At 38.0% G+C, this 27633-nt stretch overlaps 1 protein-coding gene across 1 annotated transcript; it reads right to left on the bottom strand.

The window, feature by feature from the left end:
- Positions 1-223: 223 nt before the first annotated feature.
- Positions 224-26859, bottom strand: cpm (carboxypeptidase M). Its single transcript, XM_088072803.1, has 11 exons — positions 26066-26859; positions 25587-25677; positions 22055-22234; positions 19333-19430; positions 11391-11563; positions 9162-9261; positions 8499-8604; positions 7498-7668; positions 5113-5265; positions 4760-4908; positions 224-3743 (listed from the first exon to the last, which is right to left on the bottom strand). The coding sequence occupies exons 3-11, from the start codon at positions 22218-22220 to the stop codon at positions 3474-3476; spliced, it is 1386 nt and encodes a 461-aa protein (XP_087928929.1). The 5' UTR covers positions 22221-22234; positions 25587-25677; positions 26066-26859; the 3' UTR covers positions 224-3473.
- Positions 26860-27633: the final 774 nt, after the last annotated feature.

Below are 27633 nucleotides of genomic sequence, written 5' to 3'. Positions count from 1 at the left end.
TTTTTTTACTCCTTCAAAAAATTTAGTAATTATCTTCATCATCACATATATTTGACTCAAAATATTACCAAAGTCTCATAATCAGCCTATCATTTAAAAAAACCCTAATTTCTGCTATTATACAGTTCAATAGGCTATATATTGTACCATACTTACCATAAGTGCTGTTTATTGTTATCATACCCACCAAAAACCAAACACACCACCCAACAAAATTAACACATTTCAAACTTTAAGTTATTTTGTGCTTTTAATGAGACGTTTCCTTTGAGAACCAGTTTACTGACCGTTTAACTTCATGTCCTTTAGGATTCACGCTGCAGCGTTTCACGGTGAAACGAAATATGCAACAGAAGCAAAAACGTTTGTGAGGTGTTTCAGGTGTGACTGAAGCCTGCAGTCACTACAGTTACAACATGGCACAGAGGAGTTTGATATCAAACAGTACAAAAGTAGAAAAACCTACAAGATATTTGGCAAAAAAAATTAAGTTTGAATAAGGAGAAAAATGAGGAGGAGTTCAGTGACCTCTGACGCCTGCGTTAAAACTGGCATCACAGCTGCTGTTTTGTTATTGGAGCTGCTCTGAACCTGATACACATCTGTGTATAAATACTGTATATAAATACATACTGTGTACAGATACTGTATGAGCTGAGGGTTCAGCAGTGTCACTGCACATACGGAGGTCATAGGTTTGATTCCCTGTCAGTAGTTTTTTTGTTTAAACTAGTGGTTCCCAACATTTTGGCAAAATAAAAGAAGGATGTTAACAGGATATTCTGTTATTCTTCTGATATTCTGTACAACATGAGGCAAGTTTATATGAATGGTTTTTTGTCCCACTTTTATTTGGGGGAAATTTGTGCTCTAAGTTTGGAAGTTTGATGCATGAAGTGTTCCTACCACATGATATGTCCGGGACCCTTCTGAAATTTTAAAATTCAATGAAAATGTCTGTTTTTAAAGTTTCCGGCTAAGGTAAATAGTGAGATTATGGCTAATTTTATTCTGGTGGGCTCACTTGTTTGGAAGGCATATTTTCTTAAAAAAAAATTAAAAGTTTAAAAAAATGCCATTTTTTTAAAAAAAAGAAAAAAAGCAAAACTACAAAAAATCACCTGAAATTATTAAAGAAAAAATATTGCCAAAAAGTTATAATCAAAAACAAACTGTAAATTGTCATTTTTTAAAAAAATCACCAAAAGATTTTTTTAAAAATTACCGACAATTACCTCTTAAAAACCTCTCAAAATAACAAACAATCTCTAATAATGTAAAGAAAACACAAAAAAACACCATTTTTTTTTTAAGGAAAACATTCTTTCTTTAGAAATCAGTGGTAAAATAAATATCAGATACTGCCATTGAATTGTTTACATACGCCCTTCCTTATGCCAAGATTCCCTAGTGCTTAAAAAATTATTTGACATGCCTCCCTCTTTTTGCACCCCTCTCACAAATAACGAACAATCTCTAATAATGTAAAAAAAACAAAAACAAAAACAAAAAAACAGATACAGATGTCCCAATGTCCTTAAACTTAGAAACACCCCTGGAAAGCATAATGTTTCCATGGAGTCATATCTTTAAATGTGGGCTACAAACATTTTTTTAAGTCTATATTTTTCACATTTTGACAAATTGGCACATTGATAGAATGCCGAATTATCTATTAGCAGCTCCTGTTTGCAGTGAACCCATAAACGTGCAACGTACAACCATCACCCATTACTTAAAAAAAACATTAAAAACATGATAATTCTAAGTTTATTTTTTCTAATATTTCTAGCTGGATTTATGGATGTTAACTTGCAACAGAAATCAAAGACAAGATCATATTTTGCAATTCTAAAAAAAGGCACAATTAGAAAAATGTGATTTCTTTTTCATATTTTATATCTTATAAAGCATTTTGCCGCCCGGTCTCTTCAGGTTGGGAATCAAACTAAGCTGTTCCTGTAGGAATTTATGGTTTGGTTGAAATGAAATAAGCAGAAGGGATTAACGCCTGTATCAACATGTGTTATGACTTTGTATGAATCATTCGGACTCGTAAATCAAACACGCCTCAGTGAGTTTAGATAGATGACTAATGCGCCGCATCTCTTCATTTCAACACTCGGATACTGTAATGTTCTTTTTAAATGCTACCGTCTCTAAAAACAGTCCCTGCAAGTGCTAATTTTAAAGTGCTCCTCCTCTCGTATAAAATTACGTGGTCCGGCTCCACCACACTTAATGAGCCTTATCACCACCCACGCCCCCTCACATGACGGGACGCTTCAGCAGGGAAAAATAAATCCTCAGGCAGCAGTTTTTACTCCTGTGAATCCCTTAAATACGATGAACTCTCTGAAAGCTGTTTTTCTTGTGCATATCTCGTCGCTATAGCGCAGGAAAGTGGCAGTGTAGTTGCACTTTGTAAATTATTTTTATAACATTTTGTTGTAACTCCTCATCTTTTCCCTTATATCCTTTTTTGTTATGGAGTTCTCCCTGGTTTTAGGATAGGACTGGATTAGATACTGAAGGAAATCGAAAAAATAATAAAAAATTCTTTCTAAAAATACAAAGTTGTCACATGTTCAGATTTAAGTGGTTAATTTCACTTCTCAGTGGAGATTTTCAAAGCCTCCCAGAGAGTTGTTAATCACACCGACATTTAAAATAGCGGCAGCATGAACTGCAGTTGGTCGGTGTCACTTGAGAACGCAGCCGGATGAAACATGTTGCGTCCACGTGATTCGCCGTTGGATGGCGTCGGGTTGAAACGTTGCCGGTGTGATATAAGGAGCACAAAGGTCCCTATAGGTGGATGGGTCCAGCAAACCCCAGACTTTCATGCAGGAGTCTGGTGTTTGCTTCCTGTCTGAATTTGATGTTTTTTTTCTACACCTTAACATGTGCCTTCTTTTTCCGAAACCTAACCATTTGTGTCAGTATCTGCTTGTTTTTGGTTGCCATGTGCAGCGGCAAAATGTGACGACTTGAGATGAGAACGTGTTGGGATGTACGTGTTCCCGCCACATTTTCTTCGGTACTTCTTAGACAAACAACTCTCTGAAGGCTTTTTGACAGATTAAAAAAAAAAAAAAAATCAAACCTGTTCCGAAAACTTGATGGACAAAAGTTTCGGAGTCATTGCGCGAATGTGATTGACACAACGTGAGGTCGTATGTGTGTGTCCCAGTAAGCCATGACAGCGTCAAAATGTCTGTGAAAATGGCCTGTTAGCTGGGCGAGAACTTCCAAAACCTTCCAGCACCGCGTTTTTCTCGGAGGACATGCACATGAGCTGCCGCTTTCTGCTGTAAACTCCACCCTTTGCCCTCAAAGTTGTCGGCGTTGACGACGCCGGCGGCGAGTGGTTAACCTTCAGAAATCTCTGTTGGACCACATGTCACTGTCCTTTGTCGTCTTGCAGGTCAAGGGTTCAAACCTGCAACCGTCACACCGAGCACAACGACGCCTCAGCTGATCAGGGATCGTAGCGCCGCCACCAGGCCGAGCCCCGCACCCAGCCCTGTCCACGAGGGCCCGGAGACGGCTCCGCCCGCCTCCAGGTGTAAAGTGTAGTTACAGGTAGGGGTGGTGTTAGCTGGGGTGGGGTTAGCCGGGGTGCGGCCGGTTGTCGTGGGGATTTGGCGTAACAGGAAGTCGTGTTTCAAGGCGGAGTAGTGATCAGGACCGTGAGGGATGTTCAGTGTCTCTGTCAAAACTTCGTGACCTGGATACGTCACCTGTCGATCAGAAAGATTAAGATTTCAATGTGTCATGAGTTTAACTCTTACAGGGACTGTTTGGCGCATTTTACACAATTTTTCGGCAATAATTTCGGCTGTGTTCAGGCATATGGCATTAATTTTGGCCAGATTGTGTATTTTTTTGTTTAATCTTGGAATCTCCATCTCAGCTCCTTCAATAACAAAAATACACAGTGAACTAAACTGTTACATTCAGACTGTTAAGTTAAAAAAATCAAAGTTTAAACTCATTCAAACTGCAGTTTTTGATCCCACAGACATCAAAGCATAAAAACATGACTTGTATTATTTCTGGGTGTCATTTTGGGCTTTTGCCTTACAATTTGCATTTTTTTTTTTTTACTATTTTCCTACCTAATGAAGTCATTTTTTTAAACCATATTTGGCATATGGAGAAAATACACATTTCCTTTAGGTGAACTGTCACAATCAATGTTGCTGCAAATCATTGACATATTTCTCTCATCAAAAAACCTGTGGGATTTTTCCATTGGATTTGGATTATGGCAGAAAATAAGCTCTGTGGTAAACTAACGCTTATGATGCTCACATCATTTGTTCAGCAAGATCATCTTCACCAATAAACACCACTTTCAGGATTTTTGAAACTCAAATGCAACCGTCAGAAGTGAAAAGCTAACCATACGCAATAAACAAACTACAATAAATACTGAAATACTGACTCATTTCCAGGTTTTAGGACTCATTACTGGGACACTCTGTCACTAACTGTCCTGCTTTAGCTGTCAAGATGTCTTGTAACGTAAAACTTTTTCACATAAATTATCTTATTTTATATTATATTATTTATATATTTTAAATGGTGAAATGTTTTAAAAACAATAAGTTTGAACTTATTTTTTAAAATCTAAATATTTGTATTCACTATATTGTGGTTTGTGTGATTTTGTTCCAGCACTAGAGGTCTCTGTATCTGTGTGCGTGTGTGTGTGTGTGTGTGTGTGTGTGTGTGTGTGTGTGTGTGTGTTTACCGTGAAGCTGTAGTTTCCAGGCAGCAGCAGTCTATAATATTCTCCGTGTTGATCGGTTCTGAACGGACACAGATTCCTGCGACCTTTGACCTCCACCACCGCATTCTGAACCGGCACTCCAGAACCATCGAACACACGACCTTTGACCCCTGAACACACACACACACACACACACACACACACACACACACACACACACACACACGCAGGGAGCATCAGGCGATTATGAAGTATTGATCCTGGTTCAGTTGCAGTTTAATACCAGAAAAGAGACAGAAGTTTACAGATGTGTGGACAGACAGGTAAACAGACGGGAGGGTTACGGACAGACGGGTGGACAGACAGGTACTGACCGAGGTGGACCTGCCGGATGAAGGCAAGCAGAGACTTCCTGTTCTCCGCCCACATAGCAGGAAGTTGGTTGGCGGGTGGAAACTTGCAGCAGGAAACCTCCAGAGTCAACTCCAAACACTGAGCCCACACATAGTTATAGTCCTGCATCCCACCTGTATACACACACACACACACACACACACACACACGCACGCACGCACGCACACACACACACACGGAGAGGTCTGTAAACTGTGACCACAGGGGGCGCTGTTATATTAACTCTTTCTTTGTAAGAGCGGTGGTCGCCATTAATATTATTCAAACACTGTCAGTACCAAACAGTTTTAGATACTTTATATTTTGGAAATAAAAAAGAAATCGCTGCATCAAATATTTTTTGAGACATTTCCCCATTACCCTAAAAAGAATGAATTACACCAAAGTCACTATTTCTGACACAGGTCATGAGATGGTATGACCTTTTGAAAACTAAATAAACATAAAAACACAAAAAGGCAATAAGCAAGCTGGCAAGAAATGTTCCACAAATTGCTAGAAATTACTAGATTTGGAAAGTTATTTTTAGAAAAGCTAGGGAAAATTGCCCCAAACCTATACTTAAGGTTATCATAATTATATATTTGAAATTATTATTATTATCATTTTCACTATTATTATTATTATTATTATTATTATTAGTAGTAGTAGTAGTATTAAGCACTTTTTCAGGTAATTTGTATGATTGTTTTAATTATTATTTTTAAATTTTCCGGTAATTTTCCTATACTTTTTTGTTGCAAATTTTGGGGCCATTTCTTCCTTTTTTTCATTGTCTTTTCCACTATTTTTGAAAAAAAAAAAGAAAAAAAGAAAGGGCCAATATGTGAACTACTGACTTACAGAATCTCGATGTTTGGAGACGATTAACAGCGCAGGATTTTATCCCATTATCCTTTATGTTTCGATAATGCAAGTTGGCATGTTAGGGCAGTCATTATAAATACACATTCTATAACGTTTAGCAGAGTATATGAGAGTGTGTGTGTGTGTGTGTGTGTGTGTGTGTGTGTGTGTGTGTTTGCATGCTCAGAGTTACAGAGCAGGTGCACACATAAACAAATGAGCACATGAGCTGTCCAAGTGAAAGACCAAATTCATGACCAAATCCACGTCCCTGGAGTTAAATATTAATCCCTCATGTACAGCCCATTTTTAGGGCGTAGGCGACCTTGGACATGAACTCAGCTCAGTTAACCCTTTGAAAACTGAGCAAATTGGCTTGATTTCTTTCAAAAACATGAGAAAAAGGCAATTAACAACTTAGAAGAAATTACCCCACAATTAGCAAGAAATTATAATTAGTATAAAAGTAACACCTCAAAGTATAAATAGAAAAAAAAGCATAAAAAATGGCAGTACAATAAATAAATGAGGAAATTACCTAAAAAAACTGCTTAAAATTAAAATACATTTGAAAAATATTTTTAAATATATTATTATGGCCATTAGAAATATAAAGCTCATTGGACATTTTTATTAGCAGTTTAAAAAGTAATTTTGCAAATCCAAAAAGCAATTTGTGGTATATTTCTTGCCAAGTTGTTCTTTGCCTCTTTGACCCACGAGTTTGAAATAAATCAGACCAATATGAAATACTTGTGAAAGGTGTCCGATCCAGGTTTGAAAGGGTTAATCAGGACTATTTGGGCTGAGTGTAAAGTTGTGTAATGTGATTAGCACTGAAATAAATACAGATAACAGAACGAAGCTCTACTCTGTCAGTCTGAACAGATCATCACCAACTGCGTAAGAGATTTAAATAATCAGACTTTAAATGAAAAAAAAATAACAGAGTTCGACTTAAAACAGCGACATCTGTGTGCATGTTGAATTTAACTGCAGTACGACTAAATGATTTGAGAAGAGGATGTTTTTCCAGCTGCAGTGCACTGGTCCCTCACATACAGGCGATCAGGTTGCAGTGATCAGATTTCTGCAGCAGGAAACCAGATCGCCGATGTTTCCGTCTTTAGTATCTCTGCAGGTTTACGTTCGAGTCCTTCGAGGAACGAAACTCACACTGAACAACTGCTGAGCTACAAACAGTGGAAGCCTTCATGTAGAAACTGACTGTTTGCATTAAAGCAGTGGTTCCCAGCTGGTGGGTCCCAGGTCCATTCTGAATGGACGACAAGTTTGTAAAAAAACCCAAACTTTATTTTGAAGTGAGTTTCGAGCACGGAGCTTTTATTTTGAAATGCTGATTTTTTTACTTTTTGAGTTCCAAGCCGACATGTTTTTTAGATTTTTATGAAATAAAACTGAATATGTGGTAATTTATAATGTGTGGACCTTGAACTAATGATTAATGCAATAAATAAATAAAATAAACGAAACCACACCTGCCAGAGGATACCACTGGTATCCGTTGGTGACGCCGTCCAGGAACGGTCTGCTGTCTTCGCAGCGGTCGCCGTAGTGCATGGAGGCGTGGTTATGGGAGTACACCTTAGCCAGGTGAACAAACACGTCATTGTCAGGGGTGATGCTGGCCCCGCCCACCAGCTCACTGCCTGCAAGCGTGACAGAATTACATTTTTTAACTCCAAAAATGTAACTCATAATAGTCATCAATTTAATGTTGAAATAAAAGAGCATGTTTTATACACAGAGTAATAAAAAGTATTTCTTCTGAAGACACAGACTAAAAAAAAGAGGAAAATTAATTTTTAAAATAAAATAAAAAAACATAAATAGCAGATTAAAATTTGGATAAAAAAAAAACAGCCCAAAAGCTAATTAAAATAATTTGTATTTGTATTAGTCTGATTAAAAAAAGTCTGGTTTATATATTTATATTAACCACAGAGCTCTGTATGTTTGTACCTCTCTGGTGTTTTACTTTTTGGAACACTTCCTTTGCAATGTGAACATCGCTTCATTTTATTTTAGTTTTTATTTGCATTTGAAGGAACTAACTGCTTTAGTTTTAAAAATGTCTGCAGAAGGCACAGCCGGTCCCCCCCAAAAAAACCTGAAAAAAAGAGGTCTGTATTTTGTTGTGATCGCAGTGTGTGGGAAGTTCTCGACTCAACTTGTATATTTATCTGCCGCTGCTCCACGATGTCAGCAGTCTAAGAGTCTGTTTCCTGTCTCCCTCCTTCTCTCTGCATCACACTTTCACACAAAAGGAAAAAAAAGTACCCCAAAATACTCTAATCCTAAAGAACATATATACCCAAATATTAATGTGATTGTTGTGGACCACCTAGTCTGGTCTCATTTTCACAGAGTCACGGTCGTCTTGTTGCTTGGAATCACACTGCTGTTTGACTGTGTGTGTGTGTGTGTGTGTGTGTGTGTGTGTGTGTGTGTGTGTGTGTGTGTGTGTGTGTGTGTGTACCTCCATTGCTGTTGTCGTAGGGATAACTGGCCACCAGAGCTCCTCCATGAAGGTTCGCTGAGAGAACAAAACTCTCTGTCCTCAACCAGCCAATCACAGCTCTGACCTGAAATTAGTCAATCAGAAGACATGGCCCAAAAAAGAGCAAAAAAAACAAAAAACAAAAAACAAAAAATTAAACCATTTGAAAACCATTTGAAAAAAAAGCAAATAAATAATAGGAAAAATAATTTAAAAAAAACCCCAAATGTTCCTAAAGAAGGGCCTGAAAAAAAATCCTGGAACATAATTTAAAATTTAAAGTTAGTGTCATTATAAATATAGTTTTCTGGGCATTTTCCTCTATTTTTTTTGGATATTTTTTTAATAATACTCCTCTCTTTTTCAAAACTATTTTTTGGTAAATTTCTTGTCACCTTTTACGAATTTCTTGCAATTTGTGAGGCATTTCTTGCCAAGTTGGTTACCGACTCAATTAAGTCATGAAAGACATCTGAACGCAGCACAAGAAAACTGATATTGATCCGGGATTCAAAGGGTTAACAACAATAGAGGAAGAAAATACAGCACACATTGTACATGTTAGTGGATTATTTCACAGTTGGGTTGAAATTTTTAGTTAATTTATTGACGTTAGGACAAATATGGAAGAACATGACTGACCTCTGCCTCCCGTTTCTCCTCAGCGAGCGGCTGCTGCCTCCGGAGACCTGCGAAGGCATCGGGGAAGTTCCTGTTCAGATCGACGCCGTTATAGTTGCCCCTGAAAGAGACGGACACCGTTTAAGTGCTGAAACGACTAGTCGATCCATGAATTAGTCACCTAAATTAATATCTCGTGTCATTTGTCGTAAACTGAGAGAATAGGCGGGACACAAAGGAGAACAAAAAATACTTTAAAAATAAATAAATAAATACAATATAATAATGTATACTAAAAGCAACAATGAAGTATATATACAATTGTATATAGAAACTGTGAACAAATACAAATATTTTAAAGGAATAGATATTGAATGGTAATAAAACACAATGTGGATTTTATTCTGTAAATATATTTTTCATAATTTGTAAGTAAGAGCGTGTTTTAGTGTTACGCTCTTATTGACAATATATAACTGATACGTGAAGCTGCTTTAAACTAAATGCAAACATTATAATGCTCAGCAGGTGTTTACCATCTTTACCATCTAATTTAGCAGTTAGCACGATAACAAAGTCCAGCTGAGGATTATGGGTCATTTTTGCAGATATTTGTGCACAAAGTGTTTGATAAATTGAACATTTTGATGGCAATAGACGATAAAATAAGTGATCAGAAGTGATTACAATTCACCCTCAGGGGAACATAAAGGTCAGTAACGGATTTCATCGCAGTCCATCCCATAATCGATCAGATATTTCTCTCCAAACCAGGACTCATCCATTCAGTCCAAGAGAAACAGCAGCTGCTGCCGAGGCTCCCATGGGCAAGGCACTTATGTTTCCCACGATCCTCCACCCTCCAGGAAGTGAGAGAAGCTTTATTTATACAGCCGATGTCACAGGGGCCGTTTTACTGCAGGACCACTCCTTTTATTTTGGATACTTTAAGTGCATTGAGCTGAGAAATTAATTGTCAATGCTTTAAAAAAAACAAAAAACAGAATCACCTTAATTGGTCGTGTGTGAACATACGTACAAATTTTGACTGCTTTTTTTTCATTGCTCTCAGAAATAAACATAACAGCTAAAAACAAGGCCAAAAAAGCTGAATAAATAATAGGACAGGACTATGAACGATTTTTCCTAAATATTACATACTAAATATAATATATAAAGCATCAATGACCATAAATAAAATAAAATAAAATAAAATAAAATAAAATAAAATAAAATAAAATAAAATAAAATAAAATAAAATAAAATAAAATAAAATAAAATAAAATAAAATCATTATATCACTGCACTGGTACTTCTACTAACTAAAGGGTCTGAGTACTTCTTCCACTATAGTTCTATTATGCATACAGTGTAAATTTCTTTCGTTTTTTTAGATGATAGCAATAAAGAGCTTAACATGAAAACCTGAAAATAAGTTAATAACATTATGATATTTTCTCTTCATCCACCTGACTAATGAGTCATATCAGCAAGCATTGTTTGTCTACACACCAGAAATAAAATCAGTGTGTTAAAAAGACGACATCGCAGCACAAGAGTCAAGAAAAATGACATTTGAACATGTTTGTTTTTGCCCCAAACTGAAGTGAAATAATATCAATGGCTGATTTTTCTTTTCCATCTTAAGTTGCTCAAGTGAAATGTTTCCTTATACGGTTTGGAAAGAGGTGACCTCTAACAGACTCTACACACACACACACACACACACACGACAGTGTCCTATATACAGTACATTAGAAGTAGTAAAAACACTTCTATTTTGATACTTGAAGGCTTTTATCATGATTGTAACATGTATGTGTGTGTGTGTGTGTGCGTGCGTGAGTGTGTGTGTGTGTGTGTGTGTGTGTGTGTGTGTGTGTGTGTGTGATACAGATCTACAGTGTGTCTGGTTTCCTGCTTATCAGAGTGTTTTGGGCGTTGAAGCGTCTCACAGTTTAGTCTATACACATCAAAAATGGTGTGTGTGTGTGTGTGTGTCATCTCAAGTCTTTAAAGTCTGTTTTGACATTCGGTCTGACACACACACACACACACACACACACACACACACACACACACACACACACACACACACACATATATGCACACACACGACTGACATGTTTGCAGCAGACTAGAAACAGCAGCTGTTTTCTCACGAGAGTCTTTCGATGTAAACGGGGTTGAACCCGTGTGTGTGTGTGTGTGTGTGTGTGTGTGTGTGTGTGTGTGTGTGTGTGTGTGTACCTGCCCTGGCTGTACTGGCAGTCTGTGTCCGACGCATCGAAGCCGTCAGGGTTCATCGTCGGCAGAATGTGGATGCGAGTGCTCTTCAGTAGCTGGAGTGACCATGTTTCGTTGTTACGGTAACCACGCAGCAGGTCGTCGATGAGCTGGAGCAGCAGCACCCGGCCGAGAACCTGCACACACACATATACACACATATTTAATGCAAGTTTGAGTCCATTTAAATTATAACTGAAGTGTTGAAACCATTGAAAGGCAATGAACTTAACAAGACATGGCCCTAAAATAAGCAAGAAATTAGTTTTTTTTTAAAAAAAAAAAAAAAAAAAAAAGTAACAAGAAAATTTACATTAAAAAAAAGAAATAAAATTACTTAGAAAATTATTTTTTTTAAAAACTTAAAATAATTGTAATTATAAATATAGCTTTTGGGACATTTCTCCCTGTTTTTTCTTTTTTTTTTAAATTTCTAATAATCAAAACTAATTTGCAGATGATTTTCTTGTCACATTTTACTATTTTTTAGCAAGTTGTGATACATTTCTTGACAAGTTGGTCATTTCTGTTTTCCCATGTTTCCGAAAGAAATCAAACCACTTTTCTAAGGCTTGTAAAAGGCATCTGACCACAGCACAAGAAAACTGATTCTGGTTTCAAAGGGTTAAATTTGAAAATGTGCAGTAGAAATACTGAGTAATTTCGGGGCCGATTTGATTAATTATTTCAATTATTAATTATTCAACTAATAATTATGATTATTAGTTGAATGAAGTTTGCTGCTTTAGAAGAAACTCAGACTAAGAAACTATTCATCCTCCTATTCATTCATTTCCCAAACGTCTGCTTTTTTTTCGTAACATTTCAGTTTGATGCGTGTTCTCTCCCGCTGGAAACGGCGGGGGAGGAAGTGATGTCGTGAGTCAGCGAGGAATTGAAATGCGATCCGGAGACGAGTCGGAGGCTGTTTCTCTGAGACAGAGAAAAAAAAACTTTGTGAATGAATGAAGCCTCAGGAGGCAGAAAGAGAGAAGGGTGGGAAAGGGGAAAAGGTGTGTGTGTGCAAAACCACAACACACACACACACATGCACAAACACACATGTCAGGACTCGTGCTGCCTCCGGCCATCATTTTGTTTTCCTTCAACACTCATCTGAACTGTCTCTCTTTTCTCTCTCGACTGCCGTCACAATCTGAAGCCAGCTTTAACATGTGCAGTGTGTGTAACTCCAGCCTGACGTCTAATTTTCCTCCACTGTTTTTAAAATACATCAGTAAGACACACTAAGTGGGTTTCCATTACAAATCTGTGCAAAACTTTAGCGATATTTTCAAAATGTTGATAGAAATCATTTGCGAGATGTCTCCATTAGGTGTACGTTATATTCGTGATTTCAATTTGTGCAATTTGAGGGTTAATGCAAACCCAAACAAGAAAAAATGATTACAATAATTAGAATAAAGAGAAAATATATGGGGAAGAAAGCACAATCTATACGGAAAAAGGCAGATATAGATCCATATAACTTTTTAGTTCATGTTCTGTACATATAAGCACTCCTCTTTGTGCTGCACTCTGCTTCCAAGCTGCTGTTGTCTTCATGCTTTAACATGTGTGTGATGAGGCAATCAGCATGCCTAAAATGTCTAAAATACTTTAAGTTTCTCAATGTCTGATTGTGTGGTAATTAAACCTTTCAAGCAAAATGGTGCCACTTCTCTTAAAAACATGGGAAAAAGGGGCAAATCTGTTAGAAATATTCCACAAATTGAAAGAAATCAGTAGATTTTGATAAAGCAAGGGAAACATTACTTAAACTACATGTTATAATTATCATATTTTCAATTTCAATGATAAATTAACTATTATAATTTTGTAAGGACTGTTTCCAGGTCATCTATTTTTTGTTTTAATTTATTTGTCTTTCATTCTTTTCTTATTTATGTTTTACATTTATTTATTCATTTATTATTATTTTATTTTTAAATTTTTCTGTAATTTTCTTAGTACTTTGTTGTCCTTCCCATGTTTTTGAATGGTATTAAGCTAATTTGCTCACGTCTCAAAGGGTTAAAATGTGTTCAGATGTCACCAGTTAATGATGAATCACAAATTATTAAACATATATCTCTCTCCTACGTGATTTCTTTGATGTTAAGTACTATTTCTTCATAAAAAGTATTGATATGTGGAACTGTGGCTCCTGTGTTCCTGTCAGAAACACGCTGATCAGCAGTTGGATAGTTTTGTCTCTAACTTCAAACAAGTTTAGATAACAAGTTTCCATCAGTGCCGTGTTGTTTACGTTGCTGTGCATTAGCAGATGTAAGCTTATGTTCAGAGTTACGGCTTCACTTCAGTTAAAACGTCCTCAGAAACAATAACAGCTCAGAGTCACCGACAGCAGCGAGTTCAGCCTGCAGAGCAGTCAAAGAGGGAAGGAAGCTCTGTTCCCGCTGTCGCCCACACACACACACACACACACACACACACACACACGCATAATGTTCTGTAACAAAAAAACAAAAAAAATACATAATCAATCTAAGAAAACAAACTGATTGTGTGAGCAGATTCGCGTTGGAAGGCGGCGGCTGCTCTGTGATTCAGTTCATCTGTGAACTCGGTTGCTTCATCCAGCCGACTCCACAGCTGCTGTGATCTGATACAGAGTCCTCTACGACTGCAAGCAAACATTATTTTTTATTATTATTGATTAATTTGCAGATAAATTAAGTCTATAAAATGTCAAAACTAACCCTAGCCAAAACAATCGTCAAAGAACTTCTTTTGTCCAAACAACAGGCGACTCGAAAGATAAAGCCACAGGACACACTGTCACTGACCTGACGGCATAAAAACATCATTTAACACGTGAATAAGTGAGGAGCAGGAAGCCATCCTCATCAGACCCGAGGACTTAATTTGGAATTAATTATCAGTTTGGTCGTTGTGAGCTTTTAACAGTTTGGCGGCCTGAGAAATGAAGAAATTATTGAGCCTGTTAAACCTGCCAATCTCCATCCGGAGGCTAAAAGCTCAGATCGTCCATGCAGAGGATGAAGAGGACGCTGCCAAATATCTCTGAGACACTCTTAGCCGAGACACGAGACAGATCAGACAGTTTAACACCACTGATCTTACTGACCACTTTAACTGCGTGTTGCAACCTATTCCTGTCCCTGATTCAGATATTACCAAAGCTGGTAATAACAGTGATGACTGACTCCACCACGCAGCTGTTCAAGGGTGTTCAAAGGTTTTAGTGCACACGCCAAACCAGTGACTTTCCTCTGCAGGAAGTGAAGTCACTCAAGGAAATCTCGGACTGTGGGTGGGGTTCCATTAACCCTAAAATTGCACAAACTGAAACAACGATTATAAAATATGCCTAATAAAAACTTTTTTCAAGTTTTTACACGCGCATGAGGTGGCAATTCGGAAAAGCCATATTTCACCAAACTGCAATGGAAACATTTTTTTCTGCTTTTCTAGGTCACATGATGCTATGGCTGTGTGCATGTCAGGAGGAACTGGCTCCCTCATGATGCAGCAGGAGCTACAAAAGCTGTTTTTGCATCATGTAACTCTGCAAAAGTTGAGCGGATCGTCTGAAAGTTTTGAATCCACAATTCCTCTGTGAAATCGTGGACTATCAGCTCCCAGAAATCCCTAAAACGTGACCGCTCCCACGTATAAAGGGGGTTTCCTTTCCATTCTTGCCGCATAACACGCCTACGTCGCCTTCATTTGGAAATAAGACGGCTAGTGTGGTGGCTGCAATAGAAATGAAGCTGCTAGTATTTTGAACATCCAGCGCCATGCTTCTCAGAACATTATCACGAGAGGAGAAATCGCAGAACATCACTCAATGAAAACGTCGTCATCTCAGAATTGTGTTTTATCAACATTTCAAAAAATATGGCTTAAGTTTTGTGCAGATCTGTTATGGAAACCTGCCTAGTGACATCTATAGAGTCTGAAATATCCACCCGCGACAGTTCAGATAAGATCAGGCATCAAAGTGAATCTCAGCACGATGGAGGAGCTGTTAAGTGTGATGCAGATTGAGCCGTCGAAAGACGTCTGTTTGATCTGACATAAGTGAACATACAAGTTCACAGCATCAGTAATTATTCTCAGGAAAAGTACAGACTGCATTCCTGCTGCTGACTGAACAACACTCTGTCAGAACAACACGACACTTTTCATTTCTGCTCATCTGAACACTGACGACAGACACATCCTCGCTCGTCTGACCTCGTCTGATTTCTGCTGTACAGTGGACGGAGTTTGCGTCCTGTTTGCTTCATGTATTTTTGAAGTTTTGTTAAACAACACAGTTTCCTACCAGAGACCAGATGTGTAAACAATGAGTGCGTAGGAAAACAATGCGTACACCATTTCCCGCACAAACAGCAGGATTATACACACAGAACGAGCAGCAAGAATGCAAACACTAAGTGGACAGAAGTATGTGGACACTGGAACATGTAATGTTGATAACAGATATAAAGCGGGTCCTCGCATGAAACTAGGCTGTCTTTGCAGGAGAAAGATGCAAATACTTGCAAATACCCAGTAGAGTGTCCGTCTCATGTCGGCTGAGTCCAACCTGCAGCCCTTTTCTGCATGTCATTCCCTTTCTCTCTCCCTCTTCCCTGTCACTCTCTAGCTGCACTGTATTAAAGGCAATAAAAGCCAGAATAAAAATCTTTTAAAAAAAAAGAGAAAAAATGGTGCAACATGACCAGAAATAAAGAAAAACCTTTGCAGCATTTGCTTTTGCTCATGAGAATGCACCCCGCCAAGTCACTAATGTCCTGAAATCCTAGAAATTTCCCAAAGTCCTAGAAACATCCTAAAATCCAAGAAACGTCCTAAAATCTTGATAATGTCGTGAATGCAAGAAACTTCTTAAAATCCTGGAAACATGCTAAAATCCTGGAAACGAACTCAAATCTTAGAAACATCCTAAAATCCTAGAAACATCATTAAATCCTACAAACATGCTAAAATCCCTGAAACGTGCTAAACTCCTAGAAACACCCTAAAATCTTAGAAACATCCTAACGTGCTAGAAACGTCCTAAAAGCCTTAAAAGCAAAATCCTAAAAATGTGCTAAAATCCAAAAAACATCCTGAAATCCTAAAATCACTAAAATCCTTGAAATGTCCTAATATCCTAGAAGTTTCCTTAAGTCCTAGAAACATGCCAAAACCCAAGGAACATGTTAAAATCCTTGAAACGTCCTCAAATCGTCCTTTAAATCCTAAAAAAGTACTAAAACCCCAGAAAGGAGCCAAAATCCTAGAAACATGTTGGGGCTGCTGTGACTGGCCTCTGGCCTCCTGCGCATGATTGTGCTGTAATATGTGAATGGGACCTAAAGACGGGGACAGATAGCAGCTGAAGAGGACGTGCAATTGATGCCATTATCATCAGTCTACTCTGCGTTCAGCTGTCAGTGTGTGATCTTAACTCGTACCCACGCATTAACTATTTACAAGTCTTTTGAACCATGTCTCAAGTCTTTGTGGTTTTGGGCGTAATCTCTACATGCCGGACTTCATATAATTCACTGAGTACGTTTATGCTCCTCAGAGGACGTTTTATAGACGACCTTTCCTCAAACACAACCCTAAAGCTTTACATTTTAAGCTCTACGTCTGTTGAAGTGAAGCGCTAAGAAAGACTCAATCATCAGTTTGTTTCTTCTGTTCAGCCCTTTCGCACTGCAGCGTGTGATGAACAGCGCTGCCTCCAGGGGACCGAATCAGGAAGAAGACAGAAGACAGAAAGAGTACGAGTCTGTCTGATCGAGCTGCGCTCCCTGCGCCGTCGTCACCAGACGACAGCTCCTCCGTCTCCGCAGTATAAACAAGGACATAGGTGTGTTTGTCAGCCTCGCAAGAAATTAAACTCCTGTCACACAGAAAGATGTTTTCTGGGAACTGCTAACATAAACACACACACACACACACACACACACACTGATCTCTACACGACACCTTTTCAACTTTTTCACAGAGGCTGCATTCCTGCTGTTATAATGTGTGTGTGTGTGTGTGTGTGTGTGTGTGCAGAGTCCGTGAAAAGGCCTTTTTCTGGAAGTTTCCTCTGAACCGACACACTCGACTGACTCTGTTTGCTGACTGTGAAACACACAGTGTGAGTGTAGGTGTGTGTGTATGTGTGTGTGTGTGTGTGTGTGTGTGTGTGAGTGTGTGTCGAGGCGTGACTTGTCTATTTAAGGACATTTCCATTGACTTTCACACACACATGCAGTGTGATCAGCAGTAGACCGTCACCACGGTAACCAGATGCTTGTCAGAGGTCGCTAAGAGTTTCCTTTACACCATTTAGATAGTTTCTCTCTTATTTTGCTGTCTTATTATTTCTTTAAAACTGTAAATGTATATATATACATTAGTTTAATCTAATTTTGTCTCATTATCTAAAATGTATTTCCAGTGAATATGGCAAGTGTGCTACTTACTTTCAGCTTTTTAAGCTAATGAATACCCAATAAAAAATCACAAAATGTTAGGAAAAGTAAAAGTTTTGCACCTATTTTCCTTATTAAATAGAGAAATACAACTGCACAACTTTTGAATTTAACTTTCTCACGGTCAAAGCAGACTGATGAGGCTTAATTGCCTTGTTAACTCATCATAAAAGACACCTAAAAGTCCACTGATCCAACAATCACCATATCTGGTTTGGTCAAAATAAATCCTTAATTCACTAAGTTAGATGTGAAAAAACATGCTGTTATTCTCCACAGTCTCTCTCTGCCTGCTGGCCGCCGGCTGTTTACAGTCCTGTAACTTCTCCCTCCACCACCACGTGTCTCTGTGTCTCTCAGCTCAGCTGCCTGTTCCAACAGAAGAGACCTGAGACTGAGCTCTGATGGTGCGTGCTGTGCATTACATACAACAGGTCTCTTTCATGACAGAAGAGAATAGAGAATCATTAGAAAATGTTTAAATAACCAAGAACAATACAAAGAAAACAATATTTATAAGTGTTCATTTATATTTATTATTTTTATCTCATTTTAGAACTTTTTCAGGTTATTTCCTATTTTTGTTCTCTTGTCTTTTCTGACATTTTCAGGTAGTTTTCCTGTAACTTTTTACTAATTTCTTGCTAATTTTTGCGTCCTTTTTTTAAAGGTACTCATCGCCTGCTTTCCATATTCAAAAAACAAACCTACTTAGCACAGGTTTCAAACAGTGACTATACATCACCTTTACAGTCCTCAGCAGACTGAAAAAATTACAACCCGAGCCGAGTGTAAGTCCGGAAACCAACCCGCCTAAGATCAAAGTTGGCTTCTAATGCTCTTGATCTTATACAATATGATGCATTGCTGCAGATTAAACTACCCGACAGTCTATGAAGGGGTTAAAATGAGCACAGTCTGAAACATCTGCAGCAGTAAAATGACACAAATGTGATCCGAACACAACTGTGACCGTTTGTCACCACGAAGATGAATGTGAGGATTTCAGTGAACTGATCCAGCCAGATTTATTAATCTCTCTCAGTGTTCCTGAGTATGAGCTTTATTATTCCTGCTGTTTGTGTTGGACCTTCAGTCAATAAAGTTTTTTCCTGTCAGTTATTGCTACCGTTGTATCTGCTGAATTCATAAAGCCAGAGATTTGTTTCATAATGTCGTCTAATTCGCCAGTGTTGACTCAGCGTACTGTCTACATTCAGCTGAGAATAATACAGATCACCACACACACACACACACACACACACACACACACACACACACACACGGTCTATCGTCTGAATACAAAAGTCTGACTCTGAATGGCTTTTGTTGATCTCTTTAGTCCTGCTTCCTGTCAGCAGGGAGGGGTCCTGTCGTGTGTGTGTGTGTGTGTGTGTGTGTGTGTGTGTGTGTGTGTGTGTGTGTTCACTCACCTCGTTTCCATGCATGTTGGCCACATATTTGAACTCGGGGATGCCGACGTTGTGACGGTGAGGACTGAGACCCAGAGCCAGCACCCACAGCTGCTGACCTGCAGCGACGACAGTCAGACACAGAGTTTTTATAAATTACGTGTTTTACATTTTCGGCTCAGATTTTTACTGAATAACTGAAGCTGGATAAAGTTTAATTCTTAACCGAGCACATTTGCTTGAGACAGACTTATTCCACTTCTCCTCCAGTGAGGAAACAGACCTCAGAGCTGCTCCGGTGCATCAGTACGTTTACATAATTAACATGTGAAAGGTGACAAAGCCACAGAAAATAATCACTTCTGCAGCTCTATGAAATATTTCTTTGGTTTATTTTACTTTTGTGATTTGGTTTCAGACAAAACCATTATCACTCGCAACTCGTCAAATACCGACACAAGACCTACATGTCAAAATTTGTCACTCTAGGCACCCTTTCAGCTTCAGTTTTGGATGCACAGGAACAGGATTTATTAAATTTACACTCATTACATCACATGTGTCTTATTTATTCCATTTTTTATTAGTACGTTATAGAGTTAGAGTCTCATGGATACTAGAAAACAAAATAAAGAAAGATATATTTCATTTAATGAAAGATTTAACAGAATTTTTCACAGTTTTTGTTTTGTTTTTTTGAGGCAGAAGCTCAGCTCTGTGACTTGGACTCAATAGCTGACTGAAGCTAATGTTTACAAAGAAAAGTCCATCTGAGTGAGCCGTCAGTGTGAAAACATGGAATCATTAACCCTGTTTGAGAAAGGATTACAGTCAGTGTGTCACTACGTTAAACCACCTAAAGAACAAACTGCGTGATTGACTTCTTCAAGTGAAAATACAAACATACATGAGATTTAAAGGCAGCGCAGGCTGAACTTTGCAACACGCTGATTTGCCGTCAAACAGCTGAAAATTGTTGAGGTAGTTTGAAAAGTAATCAGGGAGGTAAACAGATGATTTTTCATTATTTTAATCATATTTGAAAAAGTTCTCTAAACTCAACGAGTGGAACTACTGTAGATGAATGAATGAAGCTCTGCAAGCCTCAGCAGGTCTGTAACACACACACACACACACACACACACACACACACACACACACACACACACACACACACACACACACACACACACACACACACACACACACACAGGCAGTAAAGTGTGATCGAGTCATCACAGCAACATAAAGGAAAAATGTACTATCTGCACACAGACTAGGTGACACACAAACACACACAAACACACACACACACACGCACAAATTGGACGCAGGCCAGCTGGTGCCCTGGATTAGCTCAGATTAGCTGTTTGTGTGTGTGTGTGTGTGTGTGTGTGTGTGTGCATGTGTGTGTGTGCGTGATTAGTCAGATTAAGTCGTCCCTCAGATTAAATCAACCTCCGTTTACAGTCCTGTTATATGATCACACAAACACCAACGGACACACACTCAAGTCAGCCTCATGGTTACCATAGTGACTGACACCGGACACTTTATCAGTCAGTCATCATCCCCTGAGTGAGTGTGTGTGTGTGTGTGTGTGTGTGTGTGTGTGTGTGTGTGTGTGTGTTAAATTGCTGGTCATTCTCTTTATGTAAATTCTGATTGATAAACTCAGGAAGAAAACTATTTGTGCTACGAAGAGTCATTATTATCAGATCTTTTTCTGCAGTTATGTGTTTTGTCGTAATTATGAGATTATTTTGTGAACTTGTGCAATGTTTTGTCATATTTATGAAATCTTTTTTTCTCATAGTTATGAGATTTTTTTCTTGTATATACAAAAAAAATGTTTATCTCATAGTTCAGATCTTTTTTCTCATAATTATGAGGTATTTTCTTGTAGTTATCAGATCTTGTCTCACATTCATTTATTCTTTCGTTTCTTAGATATGAAATATTTTCTCATACTACTTTTTTTGTCGTAGTTATGATTTTTTCTCATACTTATGAGATCTTTATTTCTCATAGTTCTGATATCCTTACTCGAAATTTTGGGGATTTTTTCACTTAGTTATGTAATGTTTTGCTGCAATTATGAGATTTTTAGTGTATTTATGCATTGTTTTCTCATATTTATGAAATCTTTTATTCTTTTAGACATGAAATCTCTTCCCGTACTTATGAATTTTTTCTTGTATATATAAGAACTTTATTACATATTTTCTTGTATTTAAGAGATTGTTTTTTCTTGCAGTAGAGATCTTTTCACAGAATTTTTCTTTTTCTTCATAAATGGGGGACAGAGAGTCATAATTATGAAATATGGAAAGTCATAACTCTGAGATAGTTTCCAGATGTTTTTCTTTGTTAAAGAAAATGAGCTTCCAGGAATGGAAGCAGACAGACAGACAGGCAGGCAGACAGACAGACAGGCAGACAGACAGACAGACAGACAGACAGACAGACAGACAGACAGACAGACAGACAGACAGACAGACAGACAGACAGACAGACAGGCAGACAGACAGACAGACAGACAGACAGGCAGACAGACAGACAGACAGACAGACAGACAGACAGACAGGCAGACAGGCAGACAGACAGACAGACAGACAGACAGACAGGCAGACAGACAGACAGGCAGACAGACAGACAGACAGACAGGCAGACAGACAGACAGACAGACAGACAGGCAGACAGGCAGACAGACAGACAGACAGACAGACAGGTGTGCTGTTACCTCTGACGGAGCGGCCGATGCTGTACAGGTGTGTGACGTCGGGGTTGGAGGCGTTGACCTGGAGGAGGTACTGCTCGATCGCACGGTTGTCATGGTAACGAAACTCCAGCGCTGAGGCCGGAGTGAGGATGAGGAAGGGCAGGAGGAAGAGCGGGAGCGATGACATCACTGCCGTGTGACCTGCGGGAGGAGAAAACAGGAAGTCGACAGGTTTAAAACAATGACAAGAGCAGCAGGAACTTCACATGGAAGCTACATAAAAATCGCCACATTTCAGCGAGTTTATAAAAAGATTTGGTAACTCTGTTAATCCGTCAATTATTGTTTGTTTAGAGCCTCATTCAATAAAAGCTTTTGAGGAAAAACTGAGTCAGCAGATTGTCAGAAGTGTGACTCATCATGAAACATCAGGTCCAAAAGTGCTCTGCTAACAAAGGTTCAGTGTTACTATTGTAACACGCTTTCAGGTTTTTAGGCCCGGAGGCCTGAAAACCTGCTGAATTTTCATGTTTTTATTGGCTGGCAGTCTTCTTCTACACCTCTGCCGGCTACATTTCTTGGCTTATTACCGTCGTCAACTGTCAGTCAGCTGAATCACTTTATTACCTGCGAGCATGAGTGCGTGCATCTGCTTTTTAACTGAGCTGCTAACCGGATCTATAGTCCTGCTTGTGGTCACAAACCGCACAGGGTACATTCAAAACACAACACTGACGCATTATCACTTTTTAGATGTTACAGAGCAACATGATGATTCACTAAGAGTCTTTGTGTTTGTATCAGCTGATGATATTTCTACTTTTAGCTCTGTTTTTGGTCTCCACCTCCTCCTGAGGGAAATATCCGTCTCTTTAGCTGCTAAAAGCTTTGTTATCTTCACCAGCTGGTTCTAACCTTTGCGGAGCAAGTAAAGATCAGCGTTTTTTCTTCAAATTGGCTTGATTTCACTCATAAACATGGGAAGACAGTGACAAGAAATTAACAAGAAATTGCCCCAAAATTGAAAAAAAAAAGAATTAAAACTTACAATAATATTACTTGAAAATAAAAACCAAATAAATAAAAAGTAAAAATAAAAAAAAACTTCAACAAAATGCTTAAAAAATTAAATATTTATTCTTCTTATTTTGTAACATTATTTTAAATATATAAGAAAACTGTTAATAATCCATTAATAGTCACCTTTAACTAATTGAATCCCCACAATTCAAGCAGCCAATCAATAATTATGACAATTGAATATTTAAATTAATGCAGAAAAAATGTCTACATATTCCATATTACATGCCCATTTTCAGAGATGTTTTTGTGATTTTAAAAAAATATCTTGCTTCCTTTATGGGCCATGTCTTCTTAAGTTGCTTCTCCCTACATTTTTATTTATTCTTTTTTTTTTAACAATAAATCACAAATTTGCTCAGATTTCAAAGAGGTTTGGAAAATATTTAAAAACTATATTAAACTATGTATTTTAGAGACCTAACACCCCATGTAGAGCAAAAAACTGTTTCCAAAAATATCTGTCATGCAGACAGAGCCTGACTCCCAAAGAATGAACTGTTTTCTGCCTTGGACTGTTGGTTGGGCAAAATTAGACATTTGAAGATGTCACCTCGAGTTTTAGGAAACCTATTTTCTGACATTTATGGACCAAATAATCGCTTCTTAGAGAGCATAATTTGGAGATTAATCAGTAATGAAAAATTGTTAGTTACTCTTTTCTCTGTGTCTGAAGAGAACGATACGATGCGATAAAGAAAAATGAAAAAGAAGCTGGATAAAGACATTTGTCTGCTGGATGATGAAAGCAAACCCATAAAAAGCAATTATCTTTTTGCAGCGTGAAGGTGGAAATCGAGAAGAGAGCAGCTGCACAGAAACGGAGGCATTCATCCAGACATTCAGGAAGTCGAGGACGACTTTCAAATTAAACCTGTCAGCAGAAAGAGACTGATGAATTCAGATACCACTGTTTAACGACCGAGGACGTGCGAAAGTGGAGAAAAGTTTGATGAGCTGCTGTCATTGCTTTGTACTGAACATGCCGTGTGTTCTGAGCTGCTGTCTGTCAGGTTTTTCTCTTCGGGACTTCGAGGTGAAGTGTAAAACAGTAATTACAGTTTGTGGCGTCTGAACATCGTCTTCAGGAACGCTGACGGACGCACAAAGCGATTAGATGAGTTTACAAACAGGTTACTGTCAGCGTCTGTGACTTCGCTCTGTGCATCAGCTGTCATATAATAACTAGTCTTCACTCAGCTCAGACATTACTGTCTTTCATCATCACAGTGTTATAATATTATACAATTACTTACTTTTATTATTTGTTTTTACTGCAGCACTTTAATTTGAAAGCTGATACATAAATAAAGTTATGATTATGATTACTTTTATTGTCTGAATGTCCTCTCAAGACATACTGGTTCAAAAATATTCAGAAATAAAAGTGTTGTAAATTTAAAATATATTGTTATCATCACCTGTAACAATATCTTATACGTTCCAGAGCTTTAAGTTTATCCTACAAATTTAGATAAATACCTTCTAAAAAAAAATAAATAAAATAAACTCTTTGTTACATTTAATTTTAGTAATGTTGGATTTGTGGAGTTGAATTTAAACTTTGTTTAATTTTTAATGTCAAATTTTACTCATAAACTTGAAAATAAATGCAAAAAAATCTTAATTTAAGGAACAAGGATGATCCAGTAAGTGGATCTTAAATTATGAAGAATGGCCTATTTCAGAATACTATATATTATATTATTGGACTATAAATATTTTTTCATTATGTACTGCTGGGTAGTTTATCAATTTCAACAAGGGATCAATAAAATTTTACCCATTCTAATGCAGAATAATTTATTTTTTGATCATATTTTGTATTAATCTGGATTTCCAACTTATAACTAAAGACAGTGGAACAAGTATTCAGATCCTTTATTTTAGTAAAAGTACTTACATCAAACTAAGACAATACTCCACTACAAGTCCTGCACTGAAAGTGTCAATGATGTAAAAGTATATATGTATTACTATAAAAATGTACTTTAAAGTAATATTTAATTTTAGGAATGATACATAACAAAGTCATTAGCATTTTGCTGTTATAATTTTTCAAGGTGGAGCTCATTTATATTATTTAATATTGCCATACTGTTAGGTAGTTTAAGACATTTTATGTACAAAACATTTACTTATAAAATTAATATATTTCTTTTGGTATATTCTCAGTCTGCATATTCCTCACCTATTATATAAAGCTGTCAGATAAATGTAACGCTGTAGAAAGTATGATATCTGTCTCTGAGATACAAGAATAAATAGCATAAAATAAAAATACTTAAGTAAAATAGGCTACAAGTACCTTGAATTTGTACTTAAGTACATAAGTAGGCCAATATGTACTTCACCACTGACTGAAGGTGTCAAATAAGTAGTGAGCTGACTGAGTAAATGTAATTATGTAGGAAAAATAATGGGAGCACCACAGAAACACAGTTGGATGAGTACCGACGGTGAGAGGTCTTACCTGTCCGCTATCTGTCGGTCCAGCGGTCCGTCTGTGACTCCAACACCGACCAACAGCGTCAAACACCGGCCACAGTGCCGACGGTCAGCCGCTGCAGAGGTGAGACAGTTAGAGACGGGTCAGTATCTGTCTGTCTGTCCGCTTCTTTAATGAATGTTACTTATTCACCAGCCGGTCTCCCGTCTCTGCCCGGGAGGGGCGGAGCTTAGAGGAGTGTGTGTGTGTGTGTGTGTGTGTGTGTGCGTGTGTGTGTGTGTGTGTGTTGGCCACAGACACACAGATTCAACAGGTTTATGAATGAAACAGAGAAATGATTCATTCAGTTCGACAGAAAAAGGCTCATTTTAAAAACAAATGTGTTTTATCTCAAATTTGAATATATTTAGCCAACTGTGTTAAACTAAATATAGACCTGTTAACTTAATTTAATATTAGGGAACTAATTAGAAGTAAACAAGAAAGAAAATGAATCAGGGGACCTTGGGGAGATTGCAGATCTTCTTGAAGGTCTGGAGAAGGCCTTGAAGAGATTGTAGGAGCTTTTATGGACGTTGTAAGACTCTCTGAGGAGGTTGTGAGGGGCCTTGAAGAGGTTTTAGGAGTCCTTGATGAGGTTTTTGGACTTCAATGAGGTGAAAAGACACCGGAGGAGGTTGTGAGAGCCTTGAAATGGTTGTAAGAGCATTTAAGGAGGTGTGTGTGTGTGGGACTTATTTGGAGGTTGCAAGAGCCTTGGAGAGGCTGTAGATGCCCTTGACAAGGTTATAGGACTTTGATGAGGTTAAAGGACACCTGGGGAGGATGTGAGGGCCTTGAATACATCATAGCAGCCCTTTACAAGGCTGTAGAAGTTCACTGAGGTTGGTGGACTTCCTGTGAAGGTTGTGAGGGCCTTGAAGAGGTTGTAGGAACCCTTGACAAGATTATAGGGGGCCGTGAGGAGATTGTGGGGATCCTTGAAGAGGTTGATGGAGCCCTTGAAGAAGTTTTAGTGTATCATAGGAAGGTGGGTGAGGGCCTTGAAGAGGTTGCAGAAGACCTTGGAAAGATTGCAGAGAACCTTGGGGATATTATGGGGGTCCTTGAAGAGTTTGTAGGAGCCCTGGAGGAGGCTGCAGGGGATTTAAAGAGGTTGCAGAACTTTTTGGAGAGATTTTGAGGTCCTTGAAGAGGTTGCAGGACTTGATGCAGTTTAGTGGCATCTACAATGTAAATAGTCTCTATAGAATTGGAAAAATTCTACTATAGCTCCCCCAAGTGGCCGCATAAAAGAGACACTATGGCAGAACAAAAAAAGTATCCAACAACTTAACTTTAAAATGAAAATTTCCACTTATCCCTTTTATATATATATATATATATATATATACATATATACATATATATATATATGTATATATATATATATATATCTCGAGCAGTATATTTTTATACATTACATGTATCGCATTAAAGTTTTGATTAACGTAAAATAACATAAATCATTAGTTGCAGGTCTTTGTGCTTGCAGATAGGTATATACACTAATGTTTGTTTTCCATTATTTATAGCTGCCTTATAAAGTTTATGTCTATATTGTAAAAACAGCACAATACAAATCATACACAAATCAATCTGCGCACAGATTCTTACCTCACAACTACAGCAAACCTTTATCAGACCCTGACTGTCGCTCACATTAACATGAACATGATTTCCTGACACCTGAATTCAAACATTTCTGATTTTATGCCTTTAAACTCTGCAGTTTGTAGGAGATGATGCTCTGCTGGAAACTCTGCAGGGATCCAGAGCTCTGACAGGCAGAGGCTCCTTATTCCTGAGATTAAAATCAGGACTAAAGAGAGTGTGATGGAGGAAAGAGGTCTCAGTCTGACAGTGCTGTCACTCTCAGGAGAAACCAGCTGATGTCAGACAGGAAGTAACAGTCTCACATGTATGTTTTTAATGGCGATCTGGCGCTATCTGCTGGCTGAAGCTCCAAACTACAAACTTTGAGCGTGATTTTCTTTCTTTTGGGGAATTCGTAAGCATTGTTAAGGATATT

This window comes from Plectropomus leopardus, chromosome 22 (assembly GCF_026936395.1).
Source record: "Plectropomus leopardus strain MGB_pleo_1.0 chromosome 22, ASM2693639v1, whole genome shotgun sequence".
Classification (NCBI taxonomy): Eukaryota; Metazoa; Chordata; class Actinopteri; order Perciformes; family Serranidae; genus Plectropomus; species Plectropomus leopardus.
Note: the sequence above shows the minus strand (reverse complement) of the source record. Positions and strands in the feature narration are given on the sequence as shown.

What these genes read in the sequence shown, in the direction of transcription:
- cpm (XM_088072803.1), bottom strand. Translation starts at nt 22,220, where the DNA reads ATGTCATCGCTCCCGCTCTTCCTCCTGCCCTTCCTCATCCTCACTCCG. An exon ending in CATCGGCCGCTCCGTCAGAG is followed by an intron (nt 19,431 to 22,054) that starts GTAACAGCACAC and finishes TCGTCGCTGCAG; the next exon opens with GTCAGCAGCTGTGGGTGCTG. An exon ending in TGCCAGTACAGCCAGGGCAG is followed by an intron (nt 9,262 to 11,390) that starts GTACACACACAC and finishes CGTCTCTTTCAG; the next exon opens with GGGCAACTATAACGGCGTCG.